This window comes from Sparus aurata, chromosome 10, assembly GCF_900880675.1.
Source record: "Sparus aurata chromosome 10, fSpaAur1.1, whole genome shotgun sequence".
Classification (NCBI taxonomy): Eukaryota; Metazoa; Chordata; class Actinopteri; order Spariformes; family Sparidae; genus Sparus; species Sparus aurata.
Window position 1 is genome coordinate 1,011,604 of NC_044196.1, and position 17,959 is coordinate 1,029,562.

General features: G+C 43.4%; 2 protein-coding genes across 4 annotated transcripts in view; both read right to left on the reverse strand.

Moving 5' to 3' along the window:
• Positions 1-17,959, reverse strand: part of LOC115590038 (Fc receptor-like protein 5) — a 435,016-nt gene that overhangs the window by 120,622 nt on the left and 296,435 nt on the right. The window contains exons 1-2 of one of the 3 annotated variants that reach the window (XM_030431290.1): positions 2,268-2,326; positions 1,101-1,136 (exon numbers count right to left, since the gene is read on the reverse strand). The exons of the other annotated variants lie outside the window; for them this stretch is intronic. Coding sequence (XP_030287150.1) covers positions 1,101-1,136; positions 2,268-2,298 — 67 coding nt within the window. The 5' untranslated portion in view covers positions 2,299-2,326. Of the gene's footprint in view, positions 1-1,100; positions 1,137-2,267; positions 2,327-17,959 lie in introns of those variants that run through there. 3 annotated transcript variants of the gene reach the window in all.
• On the reverse strand, positions 14,101-17,472 carry LOC115590039 (low affinity immunoglobulin gamma Fc region receptor II-like). Its single transcript, XM_030431293.1, has 7 exons — positions 16,936-17,472; positions 15,688-16,011; positions 15,445-15,480; positions 15,004-15,273; positions 14,687-14,926; positions 14,475-14,612; positions 14,101-14,380 (listed from the first exon to the last, which is right to left on the reverse strand). The coding sequence occupies exons 2-7, from the start codon at positions 15,716-15,718 to the stop codon at positions 14,268-14,270; spliced, it is 828 nt and encodes a 275-aa protein (XP_030287153.1). The 5' UTR covers positions 15,719-16,011; positions 16,936-17,472; the 3' UTR covers positions 14,101-14,267.

Sequence of the window (17,959 nt, forward strand, 5' to 3'; positions counted from 1 at the left end):
GAAGAGATGGGTATTGATGCAAAGCCCTTTGGGAGCTGGTGCTACTGTAATATTGGCTCACACTGGGTTTATTTATCTCATATCTGACTGTTGTCCATTTATTTCCCGCTGCCACGAAAGGTCTATTGCTTTATAGTGTATTAAGGTTATGCATCATGTTTTTGAAAAGTAATAACTATATAATAGTAACTAATTACTTTTGAAAATAAGTAATTAGTAAAGTAACTGGATTACTTTCTTGGAGAAGTAATCAGTAATCAGTAACTTATTACTATTTCCAAGTAACTTGACCAAGACTGCTGCTAACATCGGCAGGTTAAAGTCTGATTTCACAGCATCAAACTCAGCTTGTTGGATCCTCTGACTCACACAAGCAGTCTCACTGTCCTGTCCTGTACTCAGCAACACTTCATCACAACAATCTCTCTGGAGAAACATTTGGAACATGGAGCTGATTGATCATCTCTACATGTTGAACATAATCTCAGACTGACAGATGAACAACATGTTGAGGAGGCAGACTCAGTGCTCGACCCAGTGTTGTTGCCTCCTGAATGTCACCTGTCTGTCTTCTTGTCTTTGTCTCTCTCAGGCTCAGCCAAAGTGAAAAGGTGAAAGACAGACTCAGTGTTCAGACCTGCTGGAGTTACAACAGCCTCATCTTACCAGTGACAGTGATGTTGATGCTGCTACTGGCTGCTCCGCCTGTGGACTCACACCAGTAAACTCCACTGTCCCATGTGTTGATGTAGCTGTAGCTGTGTTTCAGGCTCTGAGTCTCCTCATGTTTTAAATGGAACTCTCAGAGTTGGTGTCAAACACACAGCAGATGTGACTTCATGTGTCTCACATGTCAATATTGTTTCTGCACTTTCTCTGTCAGCTGCTGCATGGTGCTGCATGGTGTGCAGTCCTGCTTTCACAATGACATTTTTATAGCAGCACATTTATCTTTAGCGTCCAGTCTGTGGACATCCAGACAGTCTTCACTCTTTTATTGTATGTGCAAACTATTTCCCTCCATAAACAGCGTCCTGAACACTAACTGTTCTATCAGGGACTAAATAACTCTTCATCAGTCACACAGGAAGTGTTCTCACCTTGGTGTGTGCAGCCGCTCAGCAGTGACGTCACAACTAAAGACAAAAGACACTCCGGTTGGTTTGAGAGGAAACACAGAGGAGGACAGTCGTATCAAAGAAACATCATCAGCTCATGTTGTTTTTAAAGCAACAGTGTGAAAAGTGACATCACAACTAATAGAAAGACAAAAAAACAGTCAAATGTCAGAAAACGTTCACAAACAGTTTCTGTAAAATTACAGTTAAACATGATTCACAACTCAACAACAAATTAAATCAGTGGAGAATTACAGCTTTCATGTATTCTTTTTAAATGTACTAACACAATTCCGGTAGAATTACAAATATGTAAAAAACAAACATTTAAAATATGCAATTTAAAGGTTGCTATTTGAAATAACAATTACATTATGTTATTTCATAGAATGGTTCAATCAATCTAGAACATGAAGGTTTTTAAAACTAATCAAAAACTGTGATTTTCATGTATTTTATATTCTCTTAATATGAAAAAACAGAAAACAAATAATATACAGTTGATATCAGTGAAATATTACTTTAACAGTGTGGTTGTAGTGCACAGAAAACAAGGTTAGTTCATGAACATAAGTATAAATCATAAATATGTAATAAATATGACTATTGATCCATGAAGTGTGTTCTCTTGTCGTTGGCTCTGTAACTCACTGCTGCTGGTCTGAGTTCAGTGTGTTCTCTTGTCGTTGGCCCTGTAACTCACTGCTGCTGGTCTGAGTTCAGTGTGTTCTCTTGTCGTTGGCCCTGTAACTCACTGCTGCTGGTCTGAGTTCAGTGTGTTCTCTTGTCGTTGGCTCTGTAACTCACTGCTGCTGGTCTGAGTTCAGTGTGTTCTCTTGTCGTTGGCCCTGTAACTCACTGCTGCTGGTCTGAGTTCAGTGTGTTCTCTTGTCGTTGGCTCTGTAACTCAATGCTGCTGGTCTGAGTTCAGTGTGTTCTCTTGTCGTTGGCTCTGTAACTCACTGCTGCTGGTCTGAGTTCAGTGTATTCTCTTGTCGTCGGCTCTGTAACTCACTGCTGCTGGTCTGAGTTCAGTGTGTTCTCTTATTGTTGGCTCTGTAACTCACTGCTGCTCTCAGAAACTCCAGACATGAACGTTTAGGAAAGGTGTAGACGAACAGGAACACAGATGAAGTGTGTTTTACTCTCCGAGCAGCCACAGCAGACATGATTCCTCCATGTTGAGTCCTGGTCATCTGAGCTCAGCAGCATGTAAGAGTCAGAACGAGTCGACCCTCCTCCTTCCTCGTTGCTGTCTGTCAAACAGGGTCAGACAGAACTGATGTCTGTTAAATATATGTTATATATTAAATATTTAAAGTTTATATACACTGAAATCACTGTATTGTGACTCTACAATCAGCGCATAATCATCACGTGTGGTTTGTCTCAGAGGTCCTGAGTGTTTGAAGTGGAGATAGATTCATCTGAAACAAGGATGTCTTCTCCACAGTGGACTTTAACTCTGTAGCAGTGTGAGGACGGTTTCCTCTCTTCTGAATAGTTCAGATGAAACTTTCCTGGGTGCGACCTGTTTTCCTCTTGTTGTGTTTTGTTGTTGCAGTGTTACAAAAGTCCTGCAGGGGTCAGTAAAGATGCTCCACTGTGCAGCTCATCTGTGTCTGATGTTCAATGATCAGTTTGTTTCCTGTTTCAACAAGCCGCCCTCTGATCGCGGTCTTCAGTTTCATGCAACGTAAGGCCTCATGCAATAAAGTGAGTACAAGTGCGAGTATATGAGTGCAGTATCGGCGCATCCCTAAATGCAATACTTCAGTTCTGCAATTCAAGTAACCCATTATTAAGTTGCCTTTTCATAAAATGAATCGCTACTTATAAAAAACTGCTGTCCTGCTTTTCCTTTTGTCACCAAATAAAAGAAATAAAGTCCCTGAAACAGCCTGTTTCTGTTTCTCTTGAGACAGCAGAGAGGACAACATGACCTTCATGGATTTATTCACATTATTTTGGGCAGAAAGGAAAAGAACAACATCACAGTGTAAGTTAAATGTAAGTTGTACCTGGAGGAGAGGTGCTGGTGGTGTTTTCATGTAAACAGCTGTGTCTAACACTGTCGGCCTCTCAGGTCACTGTCAGGTTGTTGGCAGCATGAAGATATAAATGTTGTATCTGTCGTTCCTGTTATTAGACTGCAGTTACTGACTGTGAGCTGTAAAGAAGCTACAACATGATGTCAGGTGACGGGGCCACGATCCCACATCCTGTCACACAGTGTTTGGTGGCAGAGTTACAACATTATTTCTGCTGTCCAACTCAGGAATTCATTTAGTGTTGCCCCAAAGAGCTGATGACAGATTTTCACCCCTGCATGTTTGAGTTAAACAGTCTGGCTCATCACACAGCACGTTCTCTACAGCGCACTTTGACTGTGCAGAAAAACTTAGTAACACAACAACAATAATCAGATTAAAATGAAATGTATCAAAACAGGAGGCAGTCGTACTCTGTCCATCACCGGCTGGACATTTACAGTCATGTCTGGTCTGATCATCGCCTTGGAACACTGTGTCATGGGGGACCCTACCAGGACCTGAGTGCTCCAGAGAACCCCGATCCCAGAGTCAACGGGAACATGAACCCCTTCACCATCATATCAGAGCAGATTACCACCTCCGGCTTCTTCAGCAGCAGACGGTTCTGGTTTATTGTCTCTTTGTCTTTTACATTTCTTGACAAGAAAAAGTCCAACAGCAGCAGAAACCAAACAAACCAGAAGAAGAACAGCTGCTGCTCCCAATCGAAAAGTTCTGATCAGAACCAGAATATATGAATGAGGTGACATGTGAGCTGTTTAAGGAGAACCCCGAGCTTCACTGGACAGGTCGGCTGTGGTTAGACCACATTAGACCTGAGTGTCGCTCTGCGGTGTGACCTGTGGAGGCCGTCAGGAAAACTTTGGATCGATCACAAGAAGCTGAGCAGACGTTTGGAAGTGAAGGTGAAAAGATGTCTGACGTGACTTTGTGAGAACTTTTATTGTGACCCGGTGAGGACGTCACATTTAGGAATGATGTCACAGAGACATTTTTCCTGGCTCGCCACTGGATTTCTCGGTGGGAAACATCATCCCAACCCGCAGTGCATGCTGGGATAAACACACATTCCTCCCAGCTGCACACCCAGTATTAGATCACAGCTCCTACAGCCTGGAGCAGCAGGTCTGAACCCTCCTCTGCTGCTGTATCCTCCCTCACAATCTGCTGACTGTTCAGGCTCTGATATTTCCTCCACTTCTATTTACATTTTCTACTGGAGTAGAAATTCTCCTTTGTGAGGTTAAGAGTGGCAAATTCTCTGAAGAATTTTAGACTCAGCGTCATGAATCAGGTTTGATCCTGCCTTTCCCAGGACAGTGACCCTCTGATGTCTTACAGAGAGCCGGCCTCGGTGTCTAACCCTGGGCAGGTGACAGTTTCACTCTATCCAAAGGTGCATTCCTGTACTCAAGCAGAGCGAGACAAGGGCCACCTTTACTCTCTCGTGCTTTCTTGAGCAGGTTCTTTATGGTCTGGATTACTCGCTCACTTTGACCATTGCATTGTGGGTATTCTGGATGTAGTGTGTTTAAATTCCCACTTCTTTGCAAACTGTCTGAACTCCTCACTTGTAAACTGTGGTCCATTATCTGACATGACTTCATCTGGAACCCCATGTCTTGCAAACATAGATTTAAGAGCTCTGATGACATGCTGGCTTGTTGTTTGGGGCAGTTTGGCGGTTTTAGCGTACTTTGAGATGTAATCTACACACAGCAGATATTCACTTTGATCAAAGTGGAAGAGGTCCACACCTAGTTTGGCCCACGACCTTTCTGGAATGTCATGGCATGTAAGTGGTTCTTTCACATGACTGTTTTTGAAGGTGTTGCAGACTGCACACTTAAGAACCATGTTCAATCTGTTTGGACATGCCGGGCCAAAACGGTACATCTCATGCTCTCTCTTTACATTTGACAATCCCTAAATGTGCATTTCTGCTGTCAGTCTGTGAGAGACCACATGTCTGGTGTTCTTAAACACATGTCCTTCTGAGCAACTGAGCTCTTCTCTGAATGTCCAGCAATTCTTTATTTCAGTCAGAACATGGCAAACCTGTTCAGGCCATCCCACCTGAACCGCTTTCATCACAAACTGCAGCTCAACATCTTCAGCAGTTGCAGTTTTGAACGGATTCAGTTTTTCTTCTGAGATTGGAATGTGTGTTTCCAACATGTTTCCCAGGTGTCCTCCTGTTAATCTAAACCTGCTGACTGTTTATAATCATATGTATGTAGTTATTATGTGTAGTGATTGAGATCCTGACCCACCAAACATCCTGGAAAGTGACAAAGTTACGTTTTTCACTCTAAATTACATAATTACATCATCGCCATCAGTAAGCTGGACGCTGTCTGACTCTGTCACAGACTGTGAACAGACTGATCTGCTCCTCCACTGCAGTCAAACCAGCCGTCACTCGATATTGCGTAGTCAAATGATCCCCACTTATGCTTCGAATGTGCGATTCATGAAACATTAACAGTAGATGCAGCGCAGCTTCCTGTGAGGAGACTCTTCAGAGTTCAGTCTCACAGGTTCTGGGCGGATGTCACAGAACACTAATGATCTACCACTCTTTATACTACTTGAAGTACTTTTACTGCATAGTTTTTAAATAATCCAGTAAATAAGCATTTTCCTCTTAACTTTGAGGTGAGATAAAAACATTTTCTTTCATCAGTACTTAATGAGACTTTTCTGTTCACACCATTGTTTTCCACCTGGTCAGAATGAACAGAGATCGCCTACAAAGATATCCTGGACCGGGCCTCTTCATCTAAACTCAACACAGACACCAGCTCTTACATCAGCAGGAAGAAGTCAGACACAACTGAATGTGTGAAAAACACTTTGGAAAACGTGTCCACATCAACAACCACGACAGCAGAACCAGGTCGACTGGAGGGAGTGAAAGAAAACACACAGACGTCAGAGAAGATGTTTATTTCACATGTTGTGCTGTAGAAACCAAAAAGTGGACAACGAGACAGCTTTTAATGGAGAATGGACTCTAACAGGTTGATTCTTCCCACAGACGTGTTCCGATGCCGTTGTGATCATTAAAATGTGAAGCGTCTCTGTGAGAGCTCAATAAAAGGGACTAAAGATGGAGGCAGCTTGAGCACGTGACATGACACCTGACAGCATTCCAGCCCAGATTTCTCCTGGGGTAATCTACCGTGACACATGGACATGGAACTGCGGTCAAGCCGGCCGTCAAGCTCTGTGGTCAAATCAGCTGTTCATAATACCTTTATTTTGAAAACCGAAAGTAAATACGCTGTTTCTCCGCATTTACCATACTGCTGAGAATACACTAAGTGCGGCTGACTGACCACGGAGCTTGAAGACCGGCTTTACCGCAGTTCCATGTCCATGTGTCACGGTAGATTACCCCGCCGTAGCCTACTGTTTGTTCTACACAGCGCCGTCCTGTAAATGACAACATCCGGTCTCAGAATATGAAAAAACAGGCCTTTTTTCCGTTTCTGTTTTTCTAGTGATTTTGTTTTTTGTTATATGAAATAGAAAATGAAAATCGAATCATTTTTTAAATTTCACTCAACCCCTTTTGACCATGAAGATACACGGACCGTTTTTACACAAACGAGGAATTTGTCTTGGTGCAATGGTGCTTAAATATATAATCACAATATATATGTATAGTTTTTTTAATTAATTAATTAATTAATTAATTCACATTTGTTTTGTTTGTTTGTTTGTTAGCCCCGCTGCATTTGTGTGTTCTTGTTGCTAAGGTAGTTTATTTGAAAAAAGTAAAAAGGAAAAGGGAGTTCTGTGTATTGTGAACTAAAATGTGAATATGTGTTGACAGAAATCAAAAAGATTTAAAATATATATATATATATAGATATAGATATATATACAATCACACAAAAATAAAAAGATGAATATATAAATCACACAAAAACATACAAGTCACACAAAAATCACATGAGAATAAAGTACTTTCTTTTAAATATAGATAAATAAAGATAAGTAAGATAAGAAGAGATAGGAAAACTGTACAGAAGACAGGAGTGCATTAATGTAATGCATATATGTAGGGTGGGTATAAGACTCAGTGTCAGTGGGGGATTCGGGCCTTGTTAATGAGGCCAGCTACAGACGGGAAGAAACTGTTTTTGTGACGAGAGGTTTTGGTCCTGATGGACCGTAGCCTCCTGCCAGAGGGGAGGGGTTCAAAGAGTTTGTGGCCGGGTGGGAGGGGTCAGCCACAATCTTGCCTTCATGCCTCAGGGTCCTGTAGATGTACAGATTCTGGAGGGATGGCAGGTTGCAGCCGATCGCCTTCTCAGCGGAACGAATGATACGCTGCAGTCTGCCCTTGTCCTTGGCAGTGGCAGCAGCGTACCAGATGGTGATGGATGAGGTGAGGATGGACTCTGATGATGGCGGTGTGGAAGTGCACCATCATCTTCTTTGGCAGGTTGAACTTCCCCAGCTGCCGCAGGAAGTACATTCTCTGCTGGGATTTCTTGGTGAGAGAGCTGATGTTCAGCTCCCACTTGAGGTCCTGGGTGATGATGGTACCCAGGAAGCGGAAGGATGATGGGGGTAGGTGGGGCTGGGTTCTTTCTAAAGTCCACAACCATCGCCACTGTTTTTAGAGCATTTAGCTCCAGGTTGTTCTGACTGCACCAGGTCACCAGATGGTCAATCTCCCATCTGTAGGCGAACTCATCTCCATCAGAGATGAGCCCAATGAGGGAGGTGTCATCCGTGAACTTCAGTAGCCTGACGGACTGGTGACTGGAGGTGCAGCTGTTGGTGTACAGGGAGAAGAGGAGAGGAGAAAGAACGCATCCTTGGGGGGAACCAGTGCTGATGGTCTGGGAGTCAGAGACATTTTTCCCCAACTTCACGTGCTGTTTCCTGTCAGACAGGAAGTCTGTGATCCACCTGCAGGTGGAGTCAGGCATGTGGAGCTGGGAGAGCTTGTCCTGGTGGTGTTAAACGCAGAGCTGAAGTCCACAAACAGGATCCTGGCGTAGGTTCCTGGGGAGTCCAGATGCTGGAGGGTGAAGTGCAGGGCCATGTTTACTGCATCATCTACAGACCTGTTGGCTCTGTGGGTGAACTGCAGGGTGTCCAGGAGTGGGTCCGTTATGGCTTTGAGGTGGGAAAGCACAAGGTGCTCAAAAGACTTCATGACCACAGAGGTGAGGGCAACAGGTCTGTAGTCATTTAGTCCTGTGGTCCTTGCTTTTGGTCCTTGCTTTTTTACAGACATGGTTCCCACACAGAGAGACCGTTCTGTTAAATAATAAGATCCGTTTTGTTGCCAAAAGTTGGAGAGAAGAGGTTGGAGTTTACCATGAGGATTTCCAAAGTCATGTCTCAATATTTAACTGATTCTGAGGATCAAAAGGTGACCTCTCACCAGATTTCAGAGAGAGACTTCTTGAATAGGACTTGTGTTTCTGCTTACAAAACTATTCTTATTATTTAACAAAACGGTCTCTGTAAGAATATTTTTGTGAGAATAACAACCTCAGCCTGTCAGAGACAAAAACACTTGTAGTGGACTGAAGTTTGACGGTCAGAGTTGCCCATAAGGATCACGCTGCAGTTGTGTCATGGCTGCCAGCTGAGGAGATCAACTGGACGGATCCAAAACATTCATGAAGTATAAATCATTTGTATTAGGGGTGTCAACGTTTACAATTTTTTCTACGCGTTTAACGGGGTTTCTAACCGACGTGTACCCGGTTACACGTCGGAGATTTATGATCTCTTTGTATCGCAGTTGTGGTAGCACTGATGCCAGCAGCAGTCTCCCTCCAAATTGTTCGGGTGTATCCATCGCAGGTGGTTTAGCATGGATCCCGTGCTGTTGTTTTAAGCCAACTTTGACTGACATAGCCTACACTCAACTTGATTTCCACTAGCAGTTTGTTCAAAAAAGACACGGTGCTCCGCTTGTTGACCGCCGCCATCATGTCCCCCAGTCAACTTGAAGTGACGTGACGCGACACTGGCTGTGGCTGCGTTTTTTTGTTGTTTTTTTTTATATCAACGTAACATTGTGCCCCATTCAGCTATTATGTAGGCGGATGAATGCACTAGTGAGAACATTTAAGTGTATAGCTAGTTAATGTTATTATCTGAAGCTTTCAGGTAACATTATCTTACTTTCACTTTTAAAAATTGCGTCCGTCCAATTTTCCTTCGGGCATCGGTATGAATTTATAGCAGGTCGTCTCTGTTACGGAATGTAATCTGTGCTACTGTCGGAAAACGGGTCAGATGCGGTGACCAGTGCAGGACTCCGCTCTAAGTGACCATTTTAATCCTCTAGCCAATTATCAAGCTAAATATCCAACATGCTAGTTAACGTCAAAGACTGCGGTGGAAGACGACAGTAAAATATTTCCACTGGAATTATTTATTCCTGAATTTTTAGGGTGTGGCGGCTTTTATTTTGCCGTGGCGGTGCGCCACAGTCAATTACATGTAGGGGAAACCCTGAATACTATATATATTGATGAGAAATGAACGAGGAGGAGGAAAAAAAGACGTGTAAACGGTTATTGATTTTTCTAAACGGTTATGATTTGTTATGCGTATACCCGTTTACACGTGTAGATGTTGACACCCCTAATGGAAATAATATTTTAGTCATCTTCAGCATCAGTTAATATCAATTTTCAAAGTGCAACTGGTCATTTGTTATGTTAGCAAACTATGTATAAAGTAAGTATAAATAATGCCAAAAAATTTATATAAAACATTTATCCCATTGAAACATGTTATCTAACTGAATACATTTATTGGAATTGAAACAAATCTGCTGAATATGATATGGTTCAGATTTAATTGAATGTAATTACCCTTTTGTACTGACTGTGAAAGAGATACTGTATGATTACTATATTTAAACTACAAGTAGATGCACTACAAACTTAATTATCTTATTATTTCACTTAGCCGATTCTCCAAGAGTTTCTGAACACTTAAGAAACAAATCCAGACATGACAATGTATGGGGGAAACTGTTTTGTTACTGTTCTGTTGTTCCTGAACAAAAACTTTTATTATGATATTAAAGTATTTTTTATTTACAAAACTTTGCCCAAATTCTGTCCTGGGTTTTAACTAATCAATAATCCGAAAAACACTTAAAGGTCATTAAGATTCAGCAATTTAACGATGCAGCCACTTATTAAATATAATCATATTTATAATTGATTATTAATTATTTAAAAATATCTGTGTCAGCGATACTGGCGCTGTATTTACTCAGTATCGGATCGATACCAAATCCTGCAGCATGGCACACCATCAAACACCTGACCTCAGGTCAGTTCATGATGTCACTGAGTAAATGGCATGTGAGCCGATAGAGCTCAACAGTGAGATTCCGGAAGTGAAAATGCCATTCATATCCTATTAAAGGATTTTGATTATTGGCCATAATGTCGTAACCATCCAAAGTAGACTGACCACAAGTTATGAAATTGTGAAACAAAGGTATATGATCCTGTATGATATCAATCATGTTTTAAGACAGACATTTTTATTTGCGATGTCATGGAAAAGTACTACACTACCCACAATCCTATAGTGTAACAGCAACGTCTCTGATTGGTGGGGCTTGCTGTTACCATGGAAATGTTTACCGAACCCACGAATTGCATCTTAGCTAGTTACTGCTAACACTGAACTCTACGATTGTTTACCACAGAGCTGCCATGATTTCACTTTCTGACCTGCTGCGTTTATTTAGTGATGAAAGGGTTCACCCCAACATGAAATTTGCAGGTTCGGTAAACATTTCCATGGTAACAGCGAGCTCCACCTATCAGAGACGTCGCTGTTACATTCGCAGTGGATTATGGGATGAGTAGTTCCTTTACCCTTAAGATAATTATGTACACAGTCTTGTACTTTTACTTTTTTCTCCGTTTCCAACATTTTTTTTCGCCCAATTAAATGTATTATGTTCACGATTCATCTGGTAGTTTATTGGCTTGGTTCCAGACTTAAAACTCTTTATAGAAGGATTTTATGAAACGTCTGTGGAGAGAATGAACGGCAAATTCACTTCCAGAACCAGAGCCGTTTAAAGTGGGCGGTGACTGTTGAGCTCTGTTGTGTCTGTAGACGGAAGAGAAGCTAAAAACAGTCTTTGTAAAGTTGTAACCACAGTTTTTTTTTCTTTTTACAAATCAGAAGGATTGTTTTTGTGACTGGAAGGTGACACAAGTGCAAAGTACCTGGATGTGTTGATCTCACCTATAGGGAGGCATTTCAGGGTGGACTTTGAGTTAATGGGTCACATGACCTGGAAGCTACTGACTAAAAACACTGAATATAAACAAGTTACATCTAAACTGATCTAATCAATTGATAAAAATGCTGATTTCCCAGTAAAACAGTAATTGAAAGTAGAAAAAGCACTAAAGTCCAATACAGAGAGATGTGTCTCACTCAACCAGAATCTGGACACAGTTCGGCTCTGGTTCTGAGTCAGTGGGTTACATGACCCGGAAGCTATTGAACAAAGATGCAGATTTGTGTCGGTGCCGACAGTGAAGAAGGAGGAGAACGAACCTGCTCTGTGTAACCGAAGCTGAGGCGTTAAAGCAGAGTCCAGTAGGTTCCGGTGTCGCTGGTTCTGCTCTGTGGACCGACACAGTTCCTCCTCGTACTCTGCTATCGTCCTTTCAAACAGCGCACATATCTCCTCAGCAGCCGCAGTCAGTCGCTGCTTCACCAACGATCTCAGAATCTGGACTTTAGACATTTTCACACAGTCACACTGTTTACAGCTAGCATGCTAAGCTAACGTGTGTATACTTGTATCTGGCGGGAGATGAGTCTGAGAGCAAACAGCACAAAGTCCATCACACACGTTCATCCAGACTGTCACTACGTCACTACCGTGGACGGCTCATCTCTAATCGATCATCAATAATCAGAAGAATAACAACAAACTTTGTTTTTATTCGTTAACGCTTGTTAACATGCAGCGCGAGCCTCTGACGGGTTACTATGGCAACTCCACTGTATGGTGGCCCAGAGGTGTAAGGCCATATACAAAAGCCACAACGGAAGTGAACGGCAACGGATGATAATGCGATGGATTTTTATTTATTTATTTATTTATTATTATTTGAAGTGTCATCAAATTACAAACAATTAAGGCACATTTGTAATACAAAAATGTAAAATGTTGAAACAGCTAGCAGAAACAAAAAAGAAAAGAAAAGAACAACGTGAGTGTATCTTATTCTAGGAGGGTAAATAAGTCCAATAAAGAAAAGAGTCTCTGGGCATTTTTGTTTGTCATGTAATGAAAGGATTTTTTTGTATATTTTGAGTTCATTCTTCCATCCGTTGATGTGGGGCTTCACCTGAAGGCATTTGCATCTTTGAATGAAATGTTTTCCAAGCATGATCAAATTGTTCAGTAAGAAGTCCAAGTTCTTCTCCTCTAATCGCACTGCAACTTTAATCGTCATCCAGTTTAACGGCTGCAGAGTAATCTGTTTGGTTAACAACCAGCTTTGAAATAATATCCACAATTGTATAACATGTTCACATTCAAAGAAAATATGTTCCACCTTTTCAATGTCACTCTCACAAAATCCACACAAATTATCATTCCAATTAAATCTTACATGTAAGAAGTGGTTCGATGGATAAATATCATTTAGTATTTTAAATGCGACCTCTTTTGCTTCATGAGGGATTGTTAATGTGGTGGATTGTTGCTGCCATTTAAGGATCTGTGTGCCGGCCGTCACAGAGTCCAACTTCGTCGCTGACTTTTTTCCAGGCTCTGATTTTCCCCGCATACTGGCTTGTTGAGTTTACTCGCTTCAACTCAAAGGAGTCGTTGTAGGAATAGTGATATTATACACATGAACTGAGTTCATAGGGGAGACAGTGAGTGTAATAATTACATTCATGTGTCCCTATATATGATTTTTGCTATTCTGAAATATCCCAAAGGTGCGCTTCTACAAAAGAATATCTTTCAGGTGAAACTCCATCAAGAAGGTGTAGTTTATACTGTGAATATATGGTTTACAAATCTTGTTCATTACCCAAAGCCAATAGGCTATATTAAAAGATATATATATCTTTTAATATAGCCTGTTGGCTTTAAACCAGGACTTCAGGAAGTGAAGTTTTCTGTGGACAGTTCTGCTGTGAGAAGCAGCGCTGATCACGTCTCTGAGACTCACCCAGCAGCATCTGGACAGATGTGTCCTCCATGCTGCTGCTGAAACGAGAGCAACATCAGTTTACCAGCCAGTGAAAGTGTCCTTCCTGTCTGTGGACGACCCGGTGCCTCTGTGGTTTTCTCTACAGCAGCTTCCAGGAAACAGACTGTTTGAAAGAGAAGAGGAGGCCGAGATGATCCTGCAGACAAACCACACATCACCAGACTCTGAGAGGAAACAAGCTCCTGCTCTCATTTGATTTTATTTAGCATCAAAATCATCTGACATGAAAACAGACATGAACAAAAACACAGCTCACACCAGAATCAGAACAACCGTCAGCTTTCATCTGAACCAACAACATGTTGACTTCTTCATACAATCCATTTCTCCATGTCGGAGTTACAGACTTCACTAAACCCCACACAGTTCATCCTGAATCACTGCTCTGACATCACAGGTGGGAAGAGTTCACAGAGAGCCAGCAGCTCCACAGAGACGAGCCAATCAGAGGAGGAGGAGGGTGGGTCTCACAAGAAGAAGCAGCAGGATCCACAAGAACAGAACCTAGAAGGTGAGCAGCTCCACAGGAAGAGTTCTGGTGGGAACACCACAGAGACGAGCCAATCAGAGGAGGAGGAGGGCGGGTCTCACAAGAAGAAGCAGCAGGATCCACAAGAACAGAACCTAGAAGGTGAGCAGCTCCACAGGAAGAGTTCTGGCGGGAACACCACAGAGACGAGCCAATCAGAGGAGAAGGAGGGCGGGTCTCACAAGAAGAAGCAGCAGGATCCACAAGAACAGAACCTAGAAGGTGAGCAGCTCCACAGGAAGAGTTCTGGCTCCTACGAAGGAAACGTGACTGAAGAAGAAGGAGAACACGTTGGATCAACTCAGAGGTGATGCTCTGTGGTGACAGCAGCCATGACATCATTGTACTCATCAGCCAATCCCTGCTCAGCCTGGGTGGGAGGAGCCATCTCCATGGAGACAGGCAGGTCATTTCCTGCAGGTAGAGAGAGTGAGATCATTTATCAACAGCTGTCAATCATCGATGATTGATTGATGATTGATTGATTGACTGATTGATTGATTGTTACCTGTGGACCTGCGTCGATATAAAGACACCATGATGACAGTGGAGATGCAGTATGGACAGAACACCACCAGGTGGAGGAGCAGTCTGAACACCAGCTGGAGGAGGGTGGAGTCAGGGGGCGGGGCTGTTGTAGGTTTACCTGCAGAGAGAATCTCACCTGGTCAGGTGAACATGTAGATAAAATGAGTCCTGAATCAAAGGGAACCTGCTGACCTGTGACAGAGATCCAGCTGGGTGGAGACTCTCCATCACTGATGGTGTTACACTTGTAGAGTCCTTCATCAGACCTGGAAACATGGTGGATGGTCATGTGACCTGTAGGCTCAGTCCTGATGAAGGAGCCATCTTTATTGAAAGCAGCTGAGAGGTTGGAGGTCTTTGTTGTACAGGTGAGAGTGACATCATCTCCCTCCATCACAGGGAGGACAGGACTCTGCAGGATCACTGCTCCACCTCAACACACAGACAAACTACAGCATTTCATCCACCTACACAGCTTCATCAGCACCGACTGCACAGCCTCATCTTACCAGTGACAGTGATGTTGATGCTGCTACTGGCTGCTCCGCCTGTGGACTCACACCAGTAAACTCCACTGTCAGATGGGAAGGTGTAGCTGATGTTACAGACAGAACCAGCTTGTTCTCCCCAGTCAGCTCCACACTGAGTCCTGGTCTCTCCGGTCTTGGTCGTGTTCCTCCTAACCGTCCATCCATCAGAGCTGTCGTCCTCGTCACACCTCAGAGAGACAGACTGCCAGCTGAAGAGCTGAGAGCTGTGAGGACTGATCTTCAGAGAGGCTGGAGGACGACAGGAAGAGGATGTGCTGGTTAAAAAGTTTATGATATGAGCCTGTAGGATCAGGCGGATTAAGAACAGGTGAAATCTATCGTTGTACGTGTTTGATAATCATTAATCTCCTTGTTGGTGCAGAAAGTTCCTACACAGACACACACAGGAAGTGTTCTCACCTTGGTGTGTGCAGCCGCTCAGCAGTGACGTCACAACTAAAGACAAAAGACACTCCGGTTGGTTTGAGAGGAAACACAGAGGAGGACAGTCGTATCAAAGAAACATCATCAGCTCATGTTGTTTTTAAAGCAACAGTGTGAAAAGTGACGTCCTGTCAGAGTAACATGGACACTAACGTCTGTTCATGTTCCACAAAACAAAGTGTGTGTTTCTTCTTCCAGCTGATGTGTGAGTGTACTTACAGAGCAGACGCAGCAGACGTGTTTCCTCCATCCTCGTATGATGCGTTTACTGACAGTTGTGTCTCACAGTGAGCGCTCGTCTCTCCAGCAGATGTGAGTGTGAAGCTGCTGAGCCGACTGGATGATGATGTTCAGTATGAAAGCTGGATCTTCCTGTAGCTGACAGCAGGAAGCTGCTTCTGTACCTGCGTGTCTGAGTCTGTCTGACTCACTCACTCTGTTCCAACCACTGAAATGTGGTCAGGAAGAGGCTGAAATACAGCGAGTGTCTGCACGCTGTCAGCCAGCACATCAGTGTGAGACCAGGTGATGTCCTCACTGCACCTGGACACAAAACAAATCAAATCAAATCAATTTTCCTTATATAGCCCACAATCACAATCACATTGCCTCAGTGGGCTTTACAATCTGTACAGTGAACAACATCCTCTGTCCTTAGACCCTCGATTCCAGTGAGGAAAAACTTCACATGTTGATGGAAAAAAAAAACCTTTTAACAGGGTAAAAAAAAACAATGGAAGAAACCTCAGGAAGAGCCACAGAGGAGGATCCCTCTTCCAGGACGGACACACATGCAATAGATGTTGCGTGTACAGAAAAGAGCAACAATTCACAGTTTACAAGTTACATCAACAGAAGATCTGATACAAGTTATGTAAAGTCAGTGGATCCAGGAGACGACCGAGCAGGACGAGGCATCACCAAGTGGAGCCCGAGCCAGACGACCTCCTGTCCACCATGTTGACCTGGAAGAGGGCAGGCCACACAAGATAATTAGTAACAGACAGAGAGAGGGATCAAGATTTACAGAAATATAGATATGAGGAGATAGTGAAGCAGAGGAGAGCAATGATCCAGCAGAGCCCGGGGTGTGACGATCCAGATCAGTCAGTATTTCAAGGCAGCAGGAGCCCGGAAACAGTAGATGGTCCCAGGGGGCCGTGGTCCATCAGAAGGGAGCCTGAAAGAAAGAGGGGAGGAGGAGAAAGAGAAGGAGGAGAGAGAAGAGGAGGAGGAGGAGGAGAAAGAGAAGGAGGAGAGAGAAGAGGAGGGGGAGGAGGAGAAAGAGAAGGAGGAGAGAGAGGAGGAGGGGAGGAGAAAGCTATAGAGAGTGACATAGCTTGCAGCTTGTGGGAACAGAAAACAAAAACAAATGTTAGAGAAAACAGCCAACAGCACAGTTTCTATGTTACACTGCAACATGTATCTGTCAACCATGATATTCAGTAAATCACCTCAGTACTGTACCTGTCCTTGTTGTGGTTCTCGGAGGGTTAATGTTGACTTAACCCGTCTACCAACCAACATATTTACATCATCTGACCTCTGATGAAGAAACACCTCCAGAAACAAGCTCCCTCAGAGAGGAGGTTCATGACGGGGGTTCATCAACACTGTGCAGTGTCTGATGGAGTCTCATCAGTGGAAACCAGTCAGACCTGCCTCCTGATCAACACAGCATCCACCCTGTGGATCATCTGGGGGAAGCAGTCAGTCATGAACCTCCTCTCTGATGTGTTCCTTCATTTTCTGGAGGAGTTTCTTCATCACAATCAGACGACGTAGATGTGTTGGGTTTAATGTCTCTCCATGATCTCCCACAGACTGTAATCCAGCTGTCAGTCCCACAGGAAACACTCAGTAACATCACTCTCCATCTTTTTTAGGTTTCCTGTCTGTTCTCTGTCTGTGTGAGATGCATGCTGGGTAAATGATCATGTCAGTGCAGTCAGACAGCCAGCAGGTGGCAGCACAGCAGCGTCACAGTGTTTCACTGCTGATGATGTTCAGTCTGAACTTTGACCCACAGAGAAACACAGACATGAAGATTTAACCAGCTGAACAGAAGAGCTGCAGAGTCACAGCCGCTTCCAGGAAACATCCAACACTGACTGAAACTATTCAGAAACCACCTTCTCACTCTTCATGTGTCCACAGGCTCGTCTCTCTTTGTTTGCAGGCTTCTGATTGGCTGTGGTGGTCTGACAGTAGAGGTTTATATCCACACCTCTGAGTCATGTGGGTGTGGACGAGGCCTGAGAAACACGACTACATACAGTCAGAAGTCCTGAGTTCATCCTTTAAATGTGAACAGCTGCTTCACTGCCTCTGTGAGCCTCTTTATCTCCAGATAAAACCTGTCAGGACACATCCAGGTGCTGCTGGGAAACTCTCAGAGCTGATCTACACTCCAGAAAACACCTTTACAACTCAAACATACCTCTGTTAACACAAGACCTCGTTGTTCCACACAGTGACGTCTTCAGTGTTT

What these genes read in the sequence shown, in the direction of transcription:
- LOC115590039 (XM_030431293.1), bottom strand. Translation starts at nt 15,718, where the DNA reads ATGGAGGAAACACGTCTGCTGCGTCTGCTCT. An exon ending in CATCAACATCACTGTCACTG is followed by an intron (nt 14,927 to 15,003) that starts GTAAGATGAGGC and finishes CTGTGTGTTGAG; the next exon opens with GTGGAGCAGTGATCCTGCAG. An exon ending in CAGCTGGATCTCTGTCACAG is followed by an intron (nt 14,613 to 14,686) that starts GTCAGCAGGTTC and finishes TTCTCTCTGCAG; the next exon opens with GTAAACCTACAACAGCCCCG.